At 32.4% G+C, this 23,630-nt stretch overlaps 3 protein-coding genes across 8 annotated transcripts; all 3 read left to right on the top strand.

Annotated features, from left to right (window-relative positions):
• Positions 1–751: 751 nt before the first annotated feature.
• Positions 752–3,816, top strand: LOC111019968 (zinc finger BED domain-containing protein RICESLEEPER 2). 2 transcript variants are annotated; one of them, XM_022296497.2, is made up of 3 exons: positions 752–1,010; positions 1,563–3,513; positions 3,609–3,816. In XM_022296497.2, exons 2-3 carry the CDS (start codon positions 1,572–1,574, stop codon positions 3,611–3,613), a joined length of 1,947 nt encoding a protein of 648 aa, XP_022152189.1. In that variant the 5' UTR covers positions 752–1,010; positions 1,563–1,571; the 3' UTR covers positions 3,614–3,816. The 2 variants fall into 2 exon arrangements, with proteins under 2 accessions (XP_022152189.1, XP_022152188.1); XM_022296496.2 differs by having other exon boundaries at positions 1,563–3,816.
• Positions 3,817–8,787: 4,971 nt separating this feature from the next.
• Positions 8,788–12,036, top strand: LOC111019972 (zinc finger BED domain-containing protein RICESLEEPER 2). Of its 2 annotated transcripts, none has more exons than XM_022296503.2 (3): positions 8,788–9,017; positions 9,459–11,535; positions 11,618–12,036. In XM_022296503.2, the coding sequence occupies exons 2-3, from the start codon at positions 9,468–9,470 to the stop codon at positions 11,689–11,691; spliced, it is 2,142 nt and encodes a 713-aa protein (XP_022152195.2). In that variant the 5' UTR covers positions 8,788–9,017; positions 9,459–9,467; the 3' UTR covers positions 11,692–12,036. The 2 variants fall into 2 exon arrangements, with proteins under 2 accessions (XP_022152195.2, XP_022152196.2); XM_022296504.2 differs by having other exon boundaries at positions 9,447–11,535.
• A 4,799-nt stretch (positions 12,037–16,835) lies between these two features.
• LOC111019973 (zinc finger BED domain-containing protein RICESLEEPER 1-like) lies at positions 16,836–21,985 on the top strand. 4 transcript variants are annotated; one of them, XM_088127174.1, is made up of 5 exons: positions 16,852–17,373; positions 18,783–18,900; positions 19,028–20,834; positions 20,925–20,989; positions 21,641–21,985. In XM_088127174.1, exons 3-5 carry the CDS (start codon positions 19,700–19,702, stop codon positions 21,647–21,649), a joined length of 1,209 nt encoding a protein of 402 aa, XP_087983300.1. In that variant the 5' UTR covers positions 16,852–17,373; positions 18,783–18,900; positions 19,028–19,699; the 3' UTR covers positions 21,650–21,985. The 4 variants fall into 4 exon arrangements, with proteins under 4 accessions (XP_022152198.1, XP_087983301.1, XP_087983300.1 ...); XM_088127175.1 differs by having other exon boundaries at positions 16,842–17,373; positions 18,783–20,834; positions 20,925–21,021; XM_022296505.2 differs by having other exon boundaries at positions 18,783–20,834.
• The last annotated feature ends 1,645 nt before the right edge of the window (positions 21,986–23,630 follow it).

Genomic DNA, 23,630 nt, shown 5'->3' with positions numbered 1-23,630 from the left:
AGGGATTGACAAAAATAAAAAAAAATTAATTAATAATATTTTAGATTCTTGTTTACAAAATATATTACTAATAAAACTGTGATTCTAACTCCTAAATCTATCATAATGATTCAGCAACTTTTTATGCAATCTATTATTTTAAATTTTATATTTTCAAATAACTGAAGAACAAATTTAATTTTTTAAGATTAAAATATTATTTTGTTATTTTTATTTTCAGCTTTAGTTCTTATTAGTTTTTTTTAAAACATTTATTTTCGTCCTTATACATTCAATTTTGATTTATTTTACTTTAAGTGACAACTTTGGTCCCTCAATTTTATTTTTAGTCTCATTTTTTATCAGTATTTCATCATGATACTATACCAAATATATATTTTTGAAATAAAACCATGACTTTATATTAAATGATTTCCATTATGTGTAGAATTTATGATAAAATTTTGCAGATTTAGACCAAAATGACTATTTTTTAAAGTAAAAAAATTAAAATGAACATTTAAAAAATATATAAACTAAATTAAATCAAAATTAAAATTACACAGACTAAAACAAATATTTTAAAAGTAAAGTTTAAATTGAACCAAACTTAAAATTACACTACCGGAACAGTATTTTAAGAGAGAAAAAATTCAAAAAGGTATAAAAACCACCTCGTTTCGGTAAGAAATTTCGTAAATGACACAAAGCAAATCCGACGTCGTTTGGGCTTGAATTACTTTCACTTTTTCTTAAAAAATCAAAACGTCGTCGTTCCGTGTTCTTCTCTCGTCGCCCTCTGAACTTCTTCTTCTATCTACCCATCGGCGACGGTTTCATCATTCTCGTCGGCAAAGCGATTGCCGCCCCAACGGAATGGCTTTTAAACACCATTTTGTGCCCTTCGATTTTCGTTTCCTGGTCTCAACAAAAACCCTAGAAATTCGCCGCTGCCCTCTTCTTCTCCGGTTGCTCCACTTGCACCTCCGCCGCTTTACGCCCAAAAAAGTTACCGACGTCATCTGATCCCGGTAATTCCCCGGAGCTTTGGTCGTTGCTTTTTTATTTCAGTAGATCAGCTCATATTATTCTGCTGGCCGGTGATTATGCTCGAATACCCAGCCCCATTCCTTTGTTTTTGTTAAATCTTGCTATACATTAAACTAACAACTGATGTTTCTCCTTCATTAGGGACTGTAACTCTGCCACTCCAATTGATTTGTTCTTTTATAATTTTTATTCTCCCTATTTTGGATTTGGCTTTGATTTGATGGTCTGTGCTTTCACTTTCTGACAATTTCTAATTTGGACGGGCTTATTAAGTTGTTGGTTGGTTAGACCTGATGGTATAACAAATATTTGATTTTAGATCTCCTTTAAAACAGGGGGGAGAGAGATTGTTGGAGACCACAAATTGGTTTGGAATGATTTGTATGTTTGAATGGGTGTTTAATTTCAGGGGAAAAAAACACCTTAATTCATTGTTAGCTTTAGAAGTAGAGACAATGCTCATCTTATTTTATTGCTTACTTTCTTCTATTTATCTTAGATCCACTCTATTAAGTGTTTTCAAATTTCTATAGGAAACAATCATGAATGCCCCATGTGAAGATGTGGTATCTCCACCGAATGCTACTACCAAAGGTCAAAACGATAGGAAGCGAAAAGGTCTTCATGTGAAGTGCATGACATGTGATGCTTTATATCCTGGTCACTTTAAGAGAAATGAGATTGAAAGGATGAAAGCATATGGCAAGAACTACAGCCATGGCTTTCGCAGTCGTTGTCATTTTTCTTGCGGGGGAAAAGAAGTAAATAGAGAGTATTTGGATTCCAAAAGTAAATTTGTAGAAAATATTAGGATACTTATTGCAAAAATGATCATAATTGGTAAATTGCCCCTCAACTTTGTGAAGAATGAAGGGTTTAGGAGGTTTATGCAGCAGAGCGTGCGTCCATTTTGTCCTGAGTTTGTTATTCCCTCTTTGGCCACAGTTACTAGGGATATATTGGAAATATACAAAAGGGAGAAGGCATTAATGAGAACCATGATTGTAGATCAGAATAGTACGGTTTCTCTCACGGTGAATACTTGGACGTCGGATCAAGACATGAACTACATTGTTCTTACTGGACATTTCATCAATCTTGGTTGGAAAATACAGAGGAGAATTCTTAATTTTCGTCAAATTGAGAATCTCAGAGGAGAGACTATAGGAAGAGAAGTTGAAAAATGTTTGAAACAATGGAGTATTAAAAATATATTGACATTGACGGTAGACAATGCTCCTTCAAATGACACCGCTATTTCTTATTTAGTTGACCGTTTCAAGAATGGGTTGGTTTTGGATGGTAATTTTGTGAATGTTAGATGTTGTGCACATATTTTGAAATTGATTGTATGTGATGTGATGGAAGATTTTCATGAGTTGATATCTAAGGTTCGAAATGCTGTTAGATTTGTGAGGTCTTCTCCTACACGATATAGAAGCTTTGAAAAGTGTATCGAAGAGGAGAACTTATCCAACAACTTTGTGTGCCTTGATGTTCCAACTCAATGGGACAATACCTACGTAATGTTGGAGAGTGCTGAAAAGTTTGAAAAAGCATTTGAGAGACTAGGGATCCATGACACAACCTTTTTGAACGAGGATATTCCCGCTAGTGGAGATTGGGAAGTTATTAGAACACTTGTTCAATTCATATCATTATTTTATAAAGCGAGTTTAAGACTTTCTGGTTCTGTTCATGTCCTTTCAAATACGGTCTTTCATGAGATTATCACCATCCAAAATTATATCAAAAAGCATTCTTCCAATAGTGATAATCTTGTTCTCAATGACATTGCAATGAAAATACAGGCTAAGTATGATAAGTACTGGGGGAACGATGAAAATGCAAATTACCTTTTATATATTGCCGTGGTTTTGGACCCTCGTTACAAGATGAAATTTCTGTTATATTGCTTTAGTGAATTGTTTGGGGCCAATGTGGCAAAAGAGATGTGCAAGAAGGTTGAAGATATTTTGAGGCAATTATTTAGTGAATATAGATTGTTAATTCGTGACTATCACGACTCACCTACATCAAGCATGGACGGTTATTTCAATACTAGAACATGTACTACTGACGATGAGGATATTTTTGATGATGAGGCTTACCATTTGAAGGATATGTTTGAAAAAGTGAAGGAAGAAGATAAAAATGTTGATGCAGCCACAGAGGTGGACCTCTACTTGTTGGAGCCTCTTGTGGATAAATTCAAGGAATTTGACCTATTAAAATATTGGTGGCGTAATTGTCATAGATTCAGGGTTCTCAGTGAAATTACTCGAGAAATATTAGCAATCCCAGTATCCACTATTGCTTCGGAATCTGCATTTAAAATCGGTGGGAGAATGATTGATTCTACGTGCTTAACATTGGCTCCAAATTTAGTTGAGGTTCTCGCATGCTTGCAAAATTGGCTTAACACGGATAATGTGGGTATTGATCTTCGAGAACACATAAAGGACATTATTGGCATGGAAGAAGGTAAGGGAATCTTAGATTGTCTCCACGTCTTCTAATGTGTTATTGTTTGTTAATGTTATTTGTATTTTCTTTTATGTTTTTGATTTTGAAACAAGCTTAAAGGAAGCATCAATCATGGGAGAGAGGACGATAATGCTTGGTGAAAAGAAGGAATAAGATGTTCTAAATACGAACTCTTTAGAATTTCTCATCCAATTGATCTTTATGGTATTATGTTGAACAAACCATTTCAGGATTTTACCTTGAAAATTGTTAAACTGTGTCGTTAAGTTTTTGTTGCAATGAAGATTTTTGTTTGCTCAAGATGTTCTCTCCAGGTCATGTAAACAGTTTGAAGGAGGAGAACGCTTACACGGGACGGTTTCAAGGTACCCTTTTAAGTTTTATATTTGCATACTTCTAACCCAAAGTTATATGGTCGTTGAACAAACATGAATGGTGATGATAATTTTGCTATGTATTTTGGAATGGATTCTGGCTATTGTTCTCTTTTCTTACAAAATCCTTTATACGGTAGTTTGCAATGCCTTCCAATACAGCAGTACAAGCAGTATCCCATTTGTTAATTCAGTTTCATGACCCTTGTCTCTCAAAGATCTTTGTTTGTTTCTTTTTTTCGTCTTCGTGTTTCCGTGTATCAAAAGCTCTAGGACTAAGAATCATAGTGTAAGGAAACCCTCACAAAACTATATTCAGAATCAGAATAGAAGAAGCCTTACACAAGTTTCTCAAAACAATGAGGCAACCTGCAGCATAGAAATCCAAAAGCATATATAGACTTCTAACTAACTTGAAAAGACATAATTCCCAAACTAGCCTTTTGGAAATTCCCTCCCTGCCCCTCCTAAGTTTCTAACATAAGTATTGACAATTGGGGGTCTCACACATAGTCTACGATGATGTTTGTCGAAACGAGTCGATATATTTGGAGAGCAAATGTATAGTAAAACTAGGGCCCTTAAACTATCCATGGGCAAATTATAGTTATATGGATGTCTTATAATTCTCTTGAATGTTGTATACATATTTTGAACTTCTTTGCAGTTGCTTGTGATTATAATCAGGTGAAGAATTCTGAATATAGCAACAACAATCTCTTGAAATTCAGGATATTGGTTTTCTTATCAACTTTGGATTCTTGAGAGTGAAAAAGTTTAGATGAAATCTTATGAGATGAAAACTCTTAGGTGAAATATTTTCTGATATTTATTTATTTATTTACTATTATTATTTTTTTGAGTTCTATCACCTCTGCTAGAAGAAGGAAATACAGTATTGTTGTTGCTCGTGAACAAATTAGGTCTATTATTAACGTGTGATCCATCTGATTTATTATTGTTGATTAATGAATGAGCAGTAATCAGTATTAATAATTTCCCCAACACGTCACTCCATGGGCCATGTGTGGGCCTGCTTATTATGTTAAACTGGCTGATGATATTTATTTTCATTTTTATGAATGCATGTAAAAAAAAAAAAAAAAAAATCATCCTTTTGGCCACATCGATAATTATTTAATGATAAAGTAATGTTTTCTTGGCGATTTTATATTTATAGACTTGTTTGAGAGTTAGTTTGAAATTTTGACTTTTTTTTTTCCGTTAAAATATAATGTTCGTAAGTCTTTATCATCAAAACTTGAGTCGGTAATTAATTGGAAAAAATGATATAATTTTTTATTTATTGTTAACATCTATGTGCAATTAACTAATAATTCATACGGGAAGTATTGATTAAGTAACTTTGCGAGGATAATTACACAAATAGACAATTTCTTAGATCCTATTTACATAAAAGTCTATTTTTCTGTTACCAAAATTACCCATGTAGCTATTATTTTAATAAAGGAATAAAAAAAATCCCTACAAATCAGCATGAAATTTTATGGGTACAAATCATGGTTTCCATATTAAAAAAAAATTGTCCACCTTCTTCCGAAAAATATTATGCAATTTTTGCACTGACATCATCAGAAAAATCACCATCCTTCCAAATATAACCATTGAAATCTAAAACATATTAAACGAGTATATGTTTATTATGTTCTATATTATATTATAAAGTATGTATTAAATAACCTACCATTTTAATATATACTAATAAAATGTATATATTATTATAACATATTAGACTATTATATGTTTATCATACTATAGGTTAGATTAAAAGGCATATATTATATAATGGTAGTCGAAAAAATGAAACAAACCGCTGGAAAATTAATGGGTCATCGAAAAAATCAAACCTATGGAAAAACAATAGAGTAGTCATCATAAGTTTGAGAAGCTAAATAATAGAGAAGTTAAAAGAAAAACTGTCGGAAAATTAAACTTTTAAAGTGGCATGAAAATAGTACCCGCTGAGATGGAAAATATCATTGTAATTAAAATGGAATAAAAAAAATATTAGGACAAGATTTATAATATAATAAATACATAATGTCATAATAGCAATATATGACAATGAAGATCTCTATTAATTTGAAAATAAATAGTTGAATTTTATATAATAAATATTATAAGACAACATTAATTAAGAGTAATATTGAAACAAAAAAATTGAAATCGAAATCTCGAAATCTAGATTTATAAAATTTAAAAAAAAAAGTGTATTTTATGAAATATCATTATTAAATTTAGGTATTTCAGATAATTTCCCTAACTAATAATTAATATCTATGTGAGGTTATGAAACTATTATGAAGATAGATGGAAAAAATGAAAACTATAGAGGTTATGAGAATTTATGAAAAACAAACTCACATGTACAATATTACTTATAAAGAACGTTGAATAATGATCTAATCGTCAATAAAGTATGCATTGTCACTCAACTTTTTTATTTATAATTGCCGAGAAAATAAGAAAGTTCACGGCCAAATTTCACACTTTCAAGTTTAAAAACATTTTTATGATTTAGTGTTTTAAATTTTAAAACATAAAATACGTAAGTAGAGATAAAACTTTCTGGTAAAAGTAGAAATGATAATGAACTCCCTGAAATAATAATTATACAAAATTTATATTATCTATATTTGAGAAATTTATAAATAATATTTTAAATTTAACAAAAATATTTAGTTAACTATTACCCTTCTTACTTCTTTATAAATATATTACTAAATTCATTGAATAATTTTTTAATTGAGACTTAACTTGTCAAACCGAACATTTCAAGTGGTTAAAACACATATTTTCACCATATGTTGTATTAAAAAAATAATAATAACAAATTATATTTTCACCCAAAATTATATTTATTAAAAAATCTAGAAAATTCCGGATTGTCAATATAGATCTTTTATTTTCATTCAATCTTTTATTTCCAGATTATGAGTGGAATGCATTATTAGAAATTTTACTTTTTCAAAACTAAAATAAAAAACTCAAAAGCCAAACAAACATAACTAAGCGGTAATTAACATATATTTCAAATCAAGAGGTCGTGAGTTCGATCCTCCACTCCCACCTGTTGTACTAAAAAAAACGCGGTTACTTTACGCATTGCATTGTCAAAATAGTATTCAAACCACCAAAGAAAAAAATTAAAAACAAAATCTTAAAACAAAAGGAAGAAGACATAGACCTAAAATCGTCACGAAAACCTATATTTTGCCTTGACGTTTTTAAACATTCACGAATATTACTTTTCGTGATGTTTTCTAAAACATCACGAATACCTTTTGTGATGGGGGCATATGTGACGTTGTAAAAACGTCACGAAAGGATTTTGTGACGTTTAAAAAATGTCACCAGAATCCAAATTTCACTAGTAAAGTGACTGGTAAAGTGATAGAAGAAGATAAAAATCTTGATGCAGCTACAAAGTTGGACCTCTACTTATTGGAACCTCTTGTGGGTAAATTCGAGGAGTTTGACAATGCAGCTACACATAGAGATTGGATCGTAAAGGAAGAAGGAAGAACTGAGACCACCGATGACTGGGGCCGGCCCACTTGAGAGCCGACCCCACCTTGGCGCCGAGACGTTGAGTCCTTCTCGGCTTTAGGTCGAGAAGGTTCTTGACCTCTCTCTCGGTCCTAGTGCCAATCAATCGATGTTCGGGCCCAAACCTGATAAAAAGGCATGTGTGTATCATGATCTAGTAAGCCCAACTATCTGGAGATGACCTAAGGTTGGAGTTCGGGAAACTCTAAGGGGGAGATCAACCATAAATAGAGGAGGAATCACCCATTAAAGGTAAGTCGAAATACACTAAGTACTTTGCTTAGTGATTCTCCCATAGCTGACTTTTGCATTGGAGCCCATGTGACATAAGTCACACCGGTTTAGGGTTACTCGGTTTTACAAGTATCCTGTCTCTTTATCATCGAGTTTGGTATGCATTTTAGAGAGAACCGAGAGGGTCAAAATCCAAGCATCAACCCCTGCAATATCTTTTGTTTATTGATTAATCCATTAAAGTTGTCTGCAATGGAGATTTTTTGTTTCATAAAATCTAAAAAAGTTAAAATATAAGCTCTTCAAATTTTGAGAAGTTCCACATTTATGTCCTTTTTATTTTTATTTTTTTTGGGAAACTGTCATCAAAATTATAGTTGATAATGAATAAAAATGATATAATTTATTTTGTTGTTAACAACATCTAGGTGTAATTAACAATAATTAATGGTGTGAAAACAACGATACAAAGATACTATACAGATCATTAGAAATATTTCCAGCATATAATCTAGGGTATTGGGAGTGATTTTTGCTCCCCAAAATCAATTTTTCATTGTCAAAATCACTTCCATTTTAATTGATATGTTTGACAAATTAAAAAATTGATTTTAGGAAAACTTAAAATCACTTTAAATTGATTTTTGAGGTATCACTTGAATGGATTTGTAATCCGTTAACTACATATAAATTATATAATGTATTTTTGTACCTTCTTATATATTATAAATTCAATTAGTCAAGAAAAAAATTAAATTCATTAATACTACGTTAACTTAGTACAATAATAGAGATTTGAAACCATAATGATCAGAGAGATGTGTCAATTATTGCAGCCCACATGTTATTGACACAACGCTAGGATAAGTTTAACTACATGGATTTTTTAAAACTATTTTCCATCGCTTGATAACTAAACTAATGTAAAAACATATTCTCATATTAAGGGCTAAAAGTATATTTTACCGATTTTTTAAAGAAAAAAACTCGGAAATAAAGTTTTGGGGAAATGATACTGAGCCAAAGCGACGTCGTTTAGTTTAATGGCATTATTTTATCATTCTTTTATAAAACAGCAAGATGTAGCTGTTTCGCGTTATTGTTCTCGGTTCTCCTTCTTGGCTCTGAACTTCTTCTATATGTTCAGAACAACAGCGACGGTCTCATCAGCCTCGTCGCACAAACCAATGGCTTCTAAACATGATTTCCGTTTTCAGCCCTTCGATTTTCGTTTCGTGGTCTTTTCAAAAACCCTACCAATTCGCCGCTGCCCCCTTCTTCTCCGGTTGATCCCAAACAAGTTACCGGCGTCATCTGATATCGGTAATTCCCCCAAGATTTCATTCGATTTTCTGCATCTCTTGTTCGCTTCTTCATATCACAACTTTTTGCACCTTCATTTCTTTCATATGTTCTTGGTATTGTTTTAAAATTGGATTTGGCTTTGATTTGATGCCTATGTGCTTTCACTTTCTGACGATTTCTGCTTTGGATAGGCTTATTAAGTTGTTGGTTGGTTATACTAGACTAGGTGGTATAAGTATAACAAGTATTTGATTTTAGACCTCCTTTAAAACGGGGGAGACAGATTTTTGGAGACCACAAATTGGCTTGGAATGATTTGTATGTTTGAAAGGAATGGATGTTTAATTCAGGGAAAAAAAGAAACCTTAATTTCTTGTTAGCTTTAGAAGTAGAGACAATGCTCATTTTCTTTTATTGCTGCCTTACTTCTATTAAATATTTTCGAAGTTTTTTTTATAGGAAACCATCATGAATACCCCTTGTGAAGAAGAGGTTGAGGTTAAGGATGTGAAAGAGGATGAAAATGTAGGTGTATCTCCACTGACTGCTACTATGAAAGGTCAAAACGGTACGAAGGAAAAAGGTAATGTTGATGCCCCTCATGTCGAGCGCAAAAACTGTGGTGCTTTATATACTAGTCACTCAAAGAGAAATAAGATGGAAGAAGATCTTGAGATCTACAGCGACAAACATCCCCAGCATTGTACTTTTTATAATGGGGGAAAAAATGCAAATGAAGAGGATTTGAATTCAGTAAGTGAAGAGGAGGTAGAAGACTATCCAGACTTATGGGATTCATTTGACTCACCAGACTCATCAACCCCTCGTGGAGTTTTCAACGCAAAAAGTGCAAGAATACTTATTGCAGAAATGATCATAATTGATAAATTGCCCCTCAACTTCGTGAACGATGAAGGGTTTAGAATGTTTATGGAGAAAATCATGTGTGCATTTGCTCCAGAGTTTGTTGTTCCCTCTCTAACCACAGTTGCTAGGGATATATTGGAAATATACCAGAGTCGGAAGGGATTCTTGCGTAGACTTATTTTCAATGACAATAGCACAGTTTCTCTCACAATCAATACTTGGACGTCGAATCAAGATATGAACTACATGGTTCTTACTGGACATTTTATTACTTTTGGTTGGACAATAGAGAGGAAGATTCTTAATTTTCGTCAAATTGAAAATCTCAGAGGAGAGACTATAGGACGAGAGGTTGAAAAATGTTTGAAACAATGGGGTATTGAAAATTTATTGACAGTGACAGTAGACAATGCTTCTTCAAATGACACCATTATTGCTTATTTAGTTAGTCGTTTCAAGGATGGGTTTCTTTTGCATGGTGATTTTGTGCATGTTAGCTGTGGTGAACATATTATGAATTTGATTGTACGCGATGTTATGGAAGACTTTCATGAGTTGATATCTAAGGTTCGAAATGCTGTTAGATTTGTGAGGTCTTCTCCCACGCGATATAGAAGCTTTGAAAAGTGTATCGAAGAGGAGAACTTATCTACCAACAATGTCGTGTGCCTTGATGTTCCAACTCGGTGGGACAATACCTACGTAATGCTGGAGGATGCTGAAAAGTTTGAAAAAGCATTTGAGAGACTAGGGATCCATGATACGACCTTTTTGAACGAGGATATTCCCTCTAGTAGAGATTGGGAGGTTATTAGAGCACTTGTTCAATTCTTATCGTTAATTTATAAGGCCAGTTTAAGACTTTCTGGTTCTGTTCATGTCCTTTCAAGTACGGTCTTTCATGAGATTAGCACCATCCAAAATTATATCAAAAGATGTTCTTCCAATGGTGGAAATCTTATTCTCAATGATATTGCAACGAAGATACAGGCTAAGTATGATAAGTATTGGTGGAATAATAGAAATGCAAATTACTTTTTATACATTGCCGTAGTTTTGGACCCTCGTTGCAAGATGAAATTTCTGATGTATTGCTTTAGTGAATTGTTCGGGGCCAATGTTGCGAAAGAGATGTGCAAGAAGGTAGAAGATATTTTGAAGAAATTATTTAGTGAATATAGGTTGTTAATTCGTGACTATGACGACTCACCTATTTCAAGCTTGGTGGATGATTCAAATACCAGCAAATGTACTACAAATGATGTTACAGAGGATATTTTTTATGACAAGGCTTACCATTTTAAGGATATGTTTGAAAAAGTGAGGGAAGAAGATAAAAATGTTGATGCAGCTACAGAGGTGGACCTCTACTTGTTGGAGCCTCTTGTGGATAAATTCAAGGAATTTGACCTATTAAGATATTGGCAATGTAATTCTGCTAGATTCCGGGTTCTCAGTAATATTGCTCGAGAAATATTAGCGATCCCGGTATCCACTATTGCTTCGGAATCTGTATTTAATATTAGTGGGAGAGTGATTGATTCTATGTGCCTAACATTGGCTCCAAATTTAGTTGAGGTTCTTGCATGCTTGCAAAATTGGCTTAACACGGATAATTTGGGTATTGATCTTCGAGAACATATAAAGGACATTATTGACATGGAAGAAGGTATGAGAATCTTCGATTGTTTCCATGTCTACTAATGTGTTATTGTTTGTTAATGTTATTTATATTTTCTTTTATGTTTTAGATTTCGAAACAAGCTTAAAGGAAGCATCGATCATGGGGAAGAGAACGACAATGCTTGGTGAAAAAAAGGAATAGAATGTTCTAAATATGAACTCTTTAGAATTTCTCATCCGATTGAACTTTATGGTACTATGTTGAACGAACCTTTTCAGGATTGTACCTTGAAAATTGTTAAACTGTGTCGTTAAGGTTTATCCTTTTGGTTGCAATGAAGACTTTTGTTTGCTCAAGATGTTCGTTCTAGGTCATGTAAACAGTTTCTGAAGGAGGAGAACGCTTTCACGGGACGGTTTCAGGTACCCTTTTAAGTTTTATATTTGCATACTTGTAACTCAAAGTTATATGGGCGTTGAACAAATATGAATATTGATCATAATTTTGCTATGTATTTTGGAATGGATTCTGGCTATTGTTCTCTTTTTTTACAAAATCTTTTATATGGTAGTTAGTTTGCAATGCCTTCCAATGCAGCAGTAGCCCATTGGTTAATTCAGTTGCATGACCTTTTTCTCTCAAAGGTCTTAGCCCTTTTCTTTTTCTTCTTCTTCTTCTTGTTTGCGCATATCGAAAGCTCTAGGAATCATAGTCTATGATGATGTTTGTCGAAATGAGTTGATAGATTTGCTAAATCTATTGTACAACTAGGACCCTTATGAATTCAGTAAACTATCCATGGTCGAATTATAGTTATATGGATGTCTTATAATTCTCTTGAATGTTGTATATATATTTTGAAATTCTTTGCAGAGGTGAAGAATTCTCAATATAGCAACAACAATCCCTTGAAATTCAGGTTACTGGTTTTCTTTATCAACGTTGAATTTGTTAGAGTGAAAAAGTTTACAGTTACAATATTGATGAAACCTTATGAGATGAGAACTTCTGGATGAAATATTTTCTCATATTTATTTATTATTATTATTATTATTATTATTATTATGATTTTGGGTTCTGTCGCCTCTGCTAAATGAAGGTAATATAGTGTCGTTGGTCGTGAACAAATTAGATCTATTATTAACATGTGTGATCCATCTAAATTATTATGAAATGTCATCATACTGGAGATAGTTTAGCAACAGGAAGATGTAGAATCAATGGCCAATAGTCGTTTGGTTTGTTTCATTATGTTCCAATTTGATGTCGAGATCTTGATCTCGTGGTGATTGTTACTCACCGAATCGCTAATGATCATTGAACCAAAATAATGTCCATAGATATTAGATCCAGCAGCTTTCCTTATAGAAAGAAGAAGAGAGTGAAAATCTCCATGTGACCGATATGTACTTGAGCATTCTTGATAACCCAACTGTATTCACCCATTTTCTCCCTTAAATTTTTTTTTAATACAATATGTGGGCCTAGAGGATCAAACTCACAACTATATCAATTATTGTTGAGCTAGTCTCGTTTTGGCTTTTCCCTCTGGAGTTAAATTTATTATTTATGTATAATTCTTTAATGCCAAGACTCTGCATCAGCAATGAAGAGTAGTCGGTATTAATTTGGTAATTTTCCCAACATGTCACTCTATGGGCCATGTTTGGGCCTGCTTATTGTGGTAAATTGGATAATGATAATTATTGTCATTTTTATGAGTGCATGTAAAAAAAAATTATATTTACCCATTTTGCCACATTGATAATTATTTAATTGAGATTTAACTTTACTTCCAACTGTAGAAGAAACTTCCGATAAATCGAAAAAATTCTCTAAAGATCGCTAGACTGTCTGTAGATTTTCGAAGATTATAATACTTAAAATACTTTAAAAACTTAAAAGAATTATGAATTTATAAAGATATGTCATGCATACTTGTTTTTCATTCAATCTTTTATTTCCAGGTCACTAATGGGGTCAAACCGAACCTAGCTAGCTTAGTGGTAATTTACATAGAAACTGAATAACATCTTTATATTTTTGGGTTTTTTCTACCTATTGAAATTATAAAAGCACCTCAATCTTTGAGGTAGCAAAGACGAGACTTAGTAGGGTTTTAGATTAAAATTTTTAAATTTCTTGAAATGTAGTTAGAAATTTGTATTAAAGAGTTTTATGGAATATAAAAATTGTGTTAAAATTATGGAAGCATAAATTAAAATGGTCACTTTTTAGAACTACATCTAACAATTGGTTTGACAGTTGAGTTTCTTTTTCTTTTTCTTTTTCTAAAAAATTGAAAGTTCAGCAACTTTGATCCTCATACTCGGAACCGATCTAGTGGGGACGGGTGGGGCCTTGGTACTTATTCTTTCCATTTGCACTTGAAAGTTTCTTTATAATAATTCTTTAATGTTAGATTATACATCATTCTTAATTTATGTTAACTTTTTTTAAGTACAATGATGTTGAGGGTGGATATTCCAACCTATGATTTTTTGGTCGAAGATATATATCATAACTTGTTAAATTATGTTTAGGTTGGCAACTCATGCACACTTTATTTTTTTTAGTACAACAAATGTGGAGGTGGGGGTTTGAACTCTCGACCTTTAGTAAAAGTCTAAGATCCTTAACTTCTGAATTAAACTCATGTTGACTAATGCTAAGTCATCAGCTAAGATTGATAGATTTTGGTGGACGACAATGATAATATAAGGAAGATTTATTGGATCAAATTGGAGAATTTGCATATCCCAAAGTTTCAAGGGAGATTTGATTTTAGGGGGAGAGTGAATTTCCATTTGAGCGATGAGATGCGTAGAGATCGGAAAGGACACTAACGACGAAAGCATTCTGTTGGGTCGATACTGCATCATTTAAGGTGAAGGTTGTGCCTATCATGATGATTCCAATGACTAGCAACCAACCAGACAACCATATGTTTCGATCCGCATTGAACGTCGGACTGACTTATCACCGACGGTTTGTTCAGGGTTCCAACCTCAATGGTTGACAACTAAATACGAGGGTTGCGCTTGTTGCAAGATAGCTTCAATCAAGTACTTTTGGCAAGACGAGGAGGGCGTATTCTCACAAAACCCTACTCTCTTGTTGCTAGGGTCCTAAAGAGCAAGTATTTTCGAGCCTCATTCTTTTCTTGAACCAAATTATATGAACGAGAACATAAATTTGTTAGTCGCCAATTTAATTAACCTCACTTGACATTGAACCAAGTCGTTGGTCTGACAGCTGTTTGAAGAAGAGGGGGTAGACGGAATTCTTGGTATCATCCCCCCAAATTTATGTAGAGCTCCACTAAAAATGTGTTGTTCACGGTAAAAACTGCCTAACAAGGTTTTAAATATCAATAAAAATGTAGAGGTCTCAATTTCATGGAAATATCGATAATGTCAATGTCGATGAATATTTCTATAAAAGTTAGAAAAATTAAAAAATCGTAAAAAAATAAACAAATAAACATTTTTCCATTTCTTAATTAGTTAAAAATATAATTAATCTTGATATTATATATATATTAGTGACGTTTTGTTGATATTTTTTTATATTTTATCGATTCTCTTGTACTATAATGAAAATGTCGATTTACCCTTCATGTCGATGGAAATGTCGACGGATATTTAAAATCATGCTACCAAAACAGTCACTAATGAATATTTTAAAAATACAAGGACTAATATAAACAAAAATTGAGAGTGTTATTTTGAGAGAACTAAAATGAAACCAACTTCAATAACCAAAATGACATTTTAACCTATTTAAAAACATAAAACAAATACATTATCAAACACCACGACTAGATAATTAAAATTTACAATAATTTTGTTGATTATTTTCTTGTCAATAAACCATCTTAGAGAAATTCTTAGCATTTAGTTAATCAATGATATTATAAATTAGAGACATGACCACTCCCAATCAACAAATATGAAAAGTTTAATTCATTTGAACTGAGTTTATATATCACCACATCATAATTCAAAATGTGGGGTAATTATTATGGACTGTGGATCAGAACCTATCGTTTGCATGCAAATTGATTATTTAAACTAACCATTAATTGATATATATTTCCAATTAAGAGGTTGTGAGTTTGATTCTCAATACTTTCAACTTTTATTTGGACGTTTTGAAAGTGTACCTAGACTAAAGTGAACAAAATTTAAAAGTCCAGAGACAAAAATAAATTAAATTTTGACGTTTTGAAAGTCTATACAGACTAAAATAAACAAAATTTAAAAGTCCAGAGACAAAAATAAATTAAAACAAAAAATACAGGGATCAAAATAGTATGATAAACAAGAAGAGTGGGTGGAGAAAATATTAAATAAGAGGAACACTAAACAATGAATACACCCCTTCCTATGACTTCCTTTACCGTACAACTTTATTTACTCTTCAAAAGATTTATCTCTAATAGAAAGATGGTATGCTATTCTAAAAGGTTTATAATTAACTTTAATATTAAAAAAATTATCAATTTTTCTTTTAGTACGACATGTACTAGGATACATTTTTTGGTTGAGATATATATCTTAACTAGTCAAGTTATATTCAAATTGACCAAAAAAGAATTTGAGTTATATTTTTATGTTAGCGCGACTCAAAACTCTTCTTAAGTGTTAGTGGTAATGCATTAAATTTTCTTATTTAACCCCTTATTTAAAAAAAATGTTATAATTATTTAATATATAGTTGATGTGTCAATCAATTATTATTCTATTAACATGGTTAAACACGTGGACATGCCACCTAGAAAAAGCACAAAGTAGCATTCGATGTGAGGCTATTTTGTCTATTTTGCCTCTTACTTTTATAAAACTAGGGTTGAATCTTATTTTGGTCTTTAAACTTTCAAAATTATTTTATTTTAGTCATGAACTTTCAAAATGTCAATTTTGGTCCATGAATTTTTAAGTTTGTTTCATTTTGGTCCCTCAACTTCTAAAATGTCTATTTTAGTTTATAAACTAATAAATATATGTATATATACATACATATTACATACGTACGTATATACATACGTGTATATATATACGTACGTACACACATATATATAGACCATTTTGGTCCTTACTTTTATTTTGATTTTTACAAATTAATAACATGGCTTCGAATATGTGCACAATCACATAGGTCAAAAACAAATATTGAGTAAGCAAAATTAAGGTAGAAAAATATTCTTACAATAACCAATGGTTAATTTGGCAAATATGAACCAGGCTTAGTAGTAATTGACATATACTTATTGTCTGGTTCGATTTCCACACATTCCCAAACTATTTACTCAAAAGAAAGAAAAGAAATAAATTATTAATTTGAAGTTCAGTGACTAAAATAAATATTTTAAAATTTAAGAGACTAAAGGAACAACGCTGGGAGTGCAAAGATCAAAATAAAATAAAATCGTTAAAACGACTTCGTTTGGGTACTAACAAAATGATACTAAGCATAAAACGACGTTATGTTATGTACTATCTTTTTGAAGAAAAGCAAAACGTCGACGTTCCGCTTCTTCTTCTCTCTGCCCAGCCGCCGCCCGCCTCTGAACTTCTCCTCTCCGTCCACGCGCCGTCGGTTTCATCGGTTTCGGTCGGTTAGCCGAATTCCGCCGAACCGAGTTCGATTTTGATCGGATTTTGAATTTCCTTATTTCACCCCACGCCATTAATAATGGGTTTTAAACACGATTCTGTGCGCTTCGATTTTCGTATTGCGGTCTCAACAAAAACCCTAAGATTTCGCCGCTGCCCTCTTCTTCTCCGATTGCTCCTCCGCCGTTTCCGCCGCCCAAAGAAGTTACCGACGCCATCTGTTATCGGAAATTCCCGAAGCTTTGGTCGTTGCATTTTTATTTCGGTAGATTAACTCATATTGTTTCGCTGGCCTGTGACTATGCTCGAATACCCCGTTCCTTGTTTTTGTAAAATCTTACTATACGTTAAATAAACAGCTGATGTTTCTCTTTCATTAAAGATTTTTATGATAATGACTGCTCCAAATTTATTAAAATTTGAACTACTAATGTCAGGGGAGCTTGGGTTTTCTCCCCACTGTTCTTCTTCTTCTTCTAGTCTACTTACTCTTATTCATCGGAAGTTTTTTTTTTTTTTCTTTAAGATATCCGCGAGCGTTTTAGCCACCTTGCCTTGACTATTTTTTTTTCCGTAGATAACCGTCTTATACTACTATATTTAGTTGGCTCAAGTATCCAGAAAGATATTAAATCTTAAGTAGGCGGTTATCGTGGTCTTGGAAGATGACTTTCAAGGATCTAACTTCAAGAATGATTGAGGCATGTCAGTATTCTCTTAAGACTTTCTTGAAGGAGGATACTAATATGTAGGGGAGAATCTTTGTTTGCCCACGACTGCAATTGATGTTAGTTTTGGTTGAATAGAAGTAATTTTTCTTTTTTCAAGTACAACATGTGGGGTGGAGATCTGAACTCAGAATCTTTTAGTCTGTGATATATCTCTTAATCAACTATGGTTAGGTTGGCTAGAATAAAAACAATTTAGAGACGGTAAATCCGACACTTGAATTCTCACCCTACCATGATTATTATTTATTATGCTTCAATTGTATTTAGGCTAAAATCCTACTGATCACTCATTTCTCTATTTGACTTCAATTTTACTTTCCATCAATCTGAATTCTTGATGAATTAACCATTTGTCTATCTCTGTTTCTTTGATCTTTCAACCTTTGCCACTTATAAGTTTGTAGCTTAAATTATTGTTACAGTTAACCATTTTAACCTAAAGCCACATGTCTATATTAACAAATTTCTATCTTTTATGATGTTTTTTCGATTTTTTTTTTCACTTTTTTTTTTCTTTCAATTTTGTCTCTTTCCTTCGTGTGTACTTGAAATTGTTTTAAAAGTTGGATTTGGCTTTGATTTGATGGTTTCTGCTCTGGATAGGCCTATTGAGTTGTTGGTTAGTTAGACTTGATGGTATAACAAATATGTAAACCTCCTTTAATATTAAACTTTGAGTTGTTTTCTTAGTCGGGAAAATTTTAAAATGGGGGGAAGAGAGATTGTTAGAACCAAAAATTGTGTTGGGATGATTGGTATGTATAAAAGGATGTTTAATTGCAATATAGGAAAAAATATATTTGAAATAACTTAGAGGCTTTCCCTCTTTGATTGGATATTATTGTTAGCTTTATAACTAAAGACAATGTTCATTACCACTTATTGCTTACGTTCTCCTATTGATTTTAGATCTACTCTAATAAGTATTTTCAAATTTTTGTAGGAAACCATCATGAATACCCCGCGTGCAAACGAGGTTGAGGTTGCGAATGAGGATGAAAATTTACGTGTATCTTCATCAAATGCTACTACGAAAGGTCAAAACAATAAGAAGCGAAAAGGTAATGTTGACGACCCTCATGCTGAGTGCAAATTCTGTGGTGCTTTATATACTAGTCACTCAAAGAGAGATGGGATGAAAAATATGAATGCACATCTTGAGAACTACAACCGTTGTACTTTTTGTAGTTGGGAAAAAGATGCAAAGAAAGAGGATTTGAATTTAAAAAGTGAAGAGGAGGAAGGAGAGGATTCAGTGTCATCATACACATCACCTAATAACGGAGCTTTCGATGGAAAAATAGCACGAATACTAATTGCAAAAATGATCATAATTGATAAATTGCCCCTCAAGTTTATGGAGAGCGAAGGGTTTAGAAGATTTATGGAGCAGACCGTGTGTGCACTAGCTCCCGAGTTCGTTATTCCTTCTCCAGCTACAGTAGCTAGAGATATATTGGGAATACACGGGGCTGAGAAGCAATATTTGAGAAACCTTATTGTAAATGAGGGTCATAGAGTTTCTCTCTCAATTGATACTTGGACGTCAGATCAAGATATAAACCACATAGTTCTTACAGGACATTTCATTGATGTTGATTGGAAATTGCATAGGAAGATTCTTAATTTTCGTCAAATTGAAGATCACAAAGGAGAGACTATAGGAAGAGAAGTTGAAAAATGTTTGAAACAATGGGGTATTGGAAAAATATTAACATTGACGATAGACAATGCTTCTTCAAATGACACTGCTATTGCATATTTAGTTAACCGTTTCAAGAATGAGTTAGTTTTGGATGGTAATTTTGTGCATGTTAGGCGTTGTGCACATATTATTTGAATTTGATTGTTTGTGATGTCATGGAAGATTTTCGTGAGTTGATATCTAAGGTTCGAAATGCGGTTAGATTCGTGAGATCTTCCTCTCCACGATATAGAAGCTTTGGAAAATGTGTCAAAGAGGAGAACTTGTCTAGCAAGATCATTATGTGCCTTGATGTTCCTACTAGGTGGGATAATACGTACATGATGTTGGAGGGTGCTGTAAAGTTTGAAAAAGAATTTGAGAGACTAAAGATCCATGACACGACCTATTTGAATGAGGATATTCCCGCCAGTAGAGATTGGGAGGTTGTTAGAACACTTGTTGAGTTCTTATCGTTATTTTATGAAGCGACCTTAAAACTTTCTACTTCTGTTCATGTCCTTTCAAATAGCATCTTTCATGAGATTAGTACTCTCCAAAATTATATCAAAATGCGTGGTTTGAATAGTGACAATCTTGTTCTCAATGGCATTGCGATGAAAGTGCAGACTAAATATGATAAGTATTGGTGGAATAGTGAAAGTGCAAATTACTTAATATATGTTTCGGTGGTTCTGAGCCCTTGTTGCAAGATGAAATTTCTATCCTATTGCTTTAGAAAATTGTTTGATGCCAATGTGGCGCAAGAGATGTGCAAGAAGGTTGAAGATATTTTGAGGCAATTATTCAATGAGTATAGTTTGTCTATTGACAACAATGACTCGCCTACTCCGAGCATGTTCCATCATTCAAATACCAGAGAATGTTCTACAAATGATGCTACGGATGATGAGTTTGATACTTTTGATTATTATTATGATGTTATCCATAAGTTTTATGCGGCGATGGAAGAGGAAGACAATCTTAATTTAGCTACAGAGGTGGATATCTACTTATTGGAAGCTTGTGCGAATCAAGGGAAGGATTTTGACATATTAAAATGGTGGAAGGATAATTCTAGTAGGTACAAGGTTCTTGGTAAAATTGCTCGAGAAATATTAGCAATTCCAGTGTCCACTATTGCTGCAGAGTCTGCGTTTGATATCGGTGGGAGAGTGATTGATTCTGTGTGCTTTACATCAGCTCCAAATTTAGTTGAGGTTCTTGCATGCCTGCAAAGTTGGCTTAATGAGGATGCTACGAGTATTGATCTTCGAGAACATATAAAGGACATTAGTCACATGGAAGAAGGTATAGAAAATTTAGAATATGCTCATGTTTACTAATGTGTTATTTTTTTTGTTAATGTTATTTTTTTTTTAATTTTCTTTTTTGTTTTAGATCTTGAAACAAGCTTAAAGGAAGTATCAAGAATGGCAGAGATGTCTTTTCTGTTGAACTTCATGGTACCTTGAAAACTGTTAAACTTTATCGTCAAGTTGCGTATAGTATCCTTGATTTAATCCATTAAAGTTGTTGTATCTTTGGCTTAAATGGAGATTTTTGTTTGCTCATAAGTAGGATGTCGTATAATTTCCTTGCATTTATTTATTATTATTATTTTCTTTGATATCTGTGAGTGTTCGGACAGCTGGCACGTACCTCGACTATTCTCACAAGACAACTTCCTGACCATATTAGTTATATATATATTCGTTCCAATCTAACTCAAGACTCTAGCCCTTGAATTACCCGCTCATAAAAGTTGTAGTTGCTTGTAAGGTTATCTAATGAAGAATTATTGATGATACTTATGAATCGCTCGATCTCTTGAAATTCGAGATATCGTGAAGTAAAAGAATCACTCAGTCTCTTATGAAATGAGAGCATTTTGGTGATATACTTTGTGATTCATTGTTTGGAAAGACTTCGAGTTTTGAGTGGAAACTTAGCCCAATTTCTTAATTTCAAGCTTCCAAGTAGAATGCTTAACAAGAGACTTTTGTCTGTCTCTCGGAAGCCACTAAGAAAATATATATTTGGAAACTTGTTAAAGCTTTTCAACTTGCTTTATTTTGATGAATTACTGCTTATTCTTCTATGATTTTTAATGGCAGAGTTCTTGAATATGATCTATATGAACGACATTTCCTCAAGCGCTCCCCGATAATCCAACCGTATTCGAGTTACTTAGGCCTGCACCGACCGCCTCTACTCACCATCTCCGGTAGGCTGCATGTTCATAGGTGCTGAGTTTTCCAGTTTCAGCTGCTGCTTATTTAATCACCATGTGTTTTTATCTTCACCCTTGAATGTCTGAACTGGTATATTCTTCTTAGCTTAGCCTTATTTTGCTTGCAAACTTTCATATGGTCGATTGAATCTTCATTCTGCAGCCTTCTTTTTATTTTTGGAAGAAAAGTATATATAGATTGACCCCTAATATTCAGTAGATTTTTTAACTTTAATTCCTGATAGTAGTATATTTTTCAATTTTGTCCCTGTTCTTTCTAAATTTTCAATTTTGTTCTAAATCTATCTATCATTTAGTTCTTTTCCTTTTTCTTTTTTGACAAAAAAAAAGAGTCAAATTTGTAATGATAATAAGATTAAATATAAGAGGGTCGGCGGCGTTAAGTAGAAGTATTATAGGTGTTGAAAATAAAATATTATCATATATGAGATTACTTTGGAGGTGATTTTTTTTGGTCTGAGTGATTGACCAAGAATCGTCTAATAACATAATCATTACTTTTGATGTGACCTAATAGTAATTCAGCTATTCAAAAATTACTTATAAATAAAATATTAATCATTTAAATTTACTTTTTATGAAAATATTTTTTTTTTTTTTACAAAACTACTTAGAATCATGGTGCTAAATATTCGTCGATACGTCGACATTTTCATCGACATATCTATGTTTTCATGGGTTCGACATCGTCATAAGGGGTGAATCGACATTTCCGTCATAGTACAAGAAAATCGACAAAATATGAAAAATATAGATAAAATGTCACTAATATATATATATATAATGTTAATATTGATTATTTTTAACTAATTTAGAAATAGAAAAATGTTTATTTGTTAATTTAAATATTTTTACAGACTTTTTAATTTTTCTAACTTTTACAGAAATATCTATCGACATCACTTTTTTATCGATATTTTCATTAAATTAAGACCTCGACATTTCCTAGTTAACGTACTCATCTTCGACTAAAAGGTCTTGAGTTCAAATTTTCATCATGGCATGTTGTACTAAAAAAAAAGTTTCTTCCTAGAATTAGATTGAGCAATCCATTTACTCTCCTAGATTAGATAAATTATGTGAAATATTTTAAAAGAATATATATATAAAGAATATAACTATTCCATCTAAGGATGTTGAAGACCTCAACCTTCGTGTACAAGGTTGATACGGGACAATTAAAACTGCAATATTTTTAAAGATAGTTTGCAAATAATAATATTTAAATAATTTGTTTTATTTTTTAGTAATATAAAAAAAAATCCTAGGTTAGGTAGGTAAACTGTGTAGCTTTTTTTCAATAATTGAGAGAGTTGGTATGTATAATTAACAACATTGATTTTTGTTAGTTGATTTTTTTTTTCACTATGCAAATTTGAAAGTTGAGTTTGCGGTTCAAACTTAATTTTGTAATTAATTTAATTAGAGTGGATTATTCATGAAAATTACTCTTAATTATATCAAAAGAAAACAATTAGGAACACCAAACTTAAAAGGACAATGAGATTTTGCTTGCGTGTGAAGAATGCGAGACAATCCACGCAACCTTTTACTTCATATGGGTAAACATGACACGTGTCACTCTCACGTGTTTTGTCCAGCATCCGTTTACTTCCAGAAAATGAGCATCAATGAATCAAAATTAAATTGCTCCTTTGGTAACTTTTTTGTTTCCAATTTTACTATAAAAAGTTAAGAATTTTACAACGAACTATTTCTCATTTCTTCGGAAATATTCTCAAAAGTGTATAGAAATTTTGGAAATAACTAAAACATATTTCTTCTTTCTTGTTCGAATTTTCATTTGTTCCAAAACATAAATAAAAAAATTATTTTGTCATACTTAAATTCGT

Source organism: Momordica charantia, assembly GCF_013281855.1.
Source record: "Momordica charantia cultivar OHB3-1 chromosome 8 unlocalized genomic scaffold, Mcharantia_2.0 BLBB01000008.1, whole genome shotgun sequence".
Classification (NCBI taxonomy): Eukaryota; Viridiplantae; Streptophyta; class Magnoliopsida; order Cucurbitales; family Cucurbitaceae; genus Momordica; species Momordica charantia.
The sequence above is the reverse complement of the archived record's forward strand: the minus strand, read 5'-3'. Positions and strand labels throughout refer to the sequence as shown.

Coding starts and splice junctions, on each gene's coding strand:
- LOC111019968 (XM_022296496.2), top strand. CDS start 1,572: ATGAATGCCCCATGTGAAGATGTGGTATCTCCACCGAATGCTACTACC.
- LOC111019972 (XM_022296503.2), top strand. CDS start 9,468: ATGAATACCCCTTGTGAAGAAGAGGTTGAGGTTAAGGATGTGAAAGAG. Junction 11,536..11,617: donor CATTATTGACATGGAAGAAG/GTATGAGAATCT, acceptor TTTATGTTTTAG/ATTTCGAAACAAGCTTAAAG.
- LOC111019973 (XM_088127175.1), top strand. CDS start 19,700: ATGGAAGATTTTCGTGAGTTGATATCTAAGGTTCGAAATGCGGTTAGA. Junction 20,835..20,924: donor CATTAGTCACATGGAAGAAG/GTATAGAAAATT, acceptor TTTTTGTTTTAG/ATCTTGAAACAAGCTTAAAG.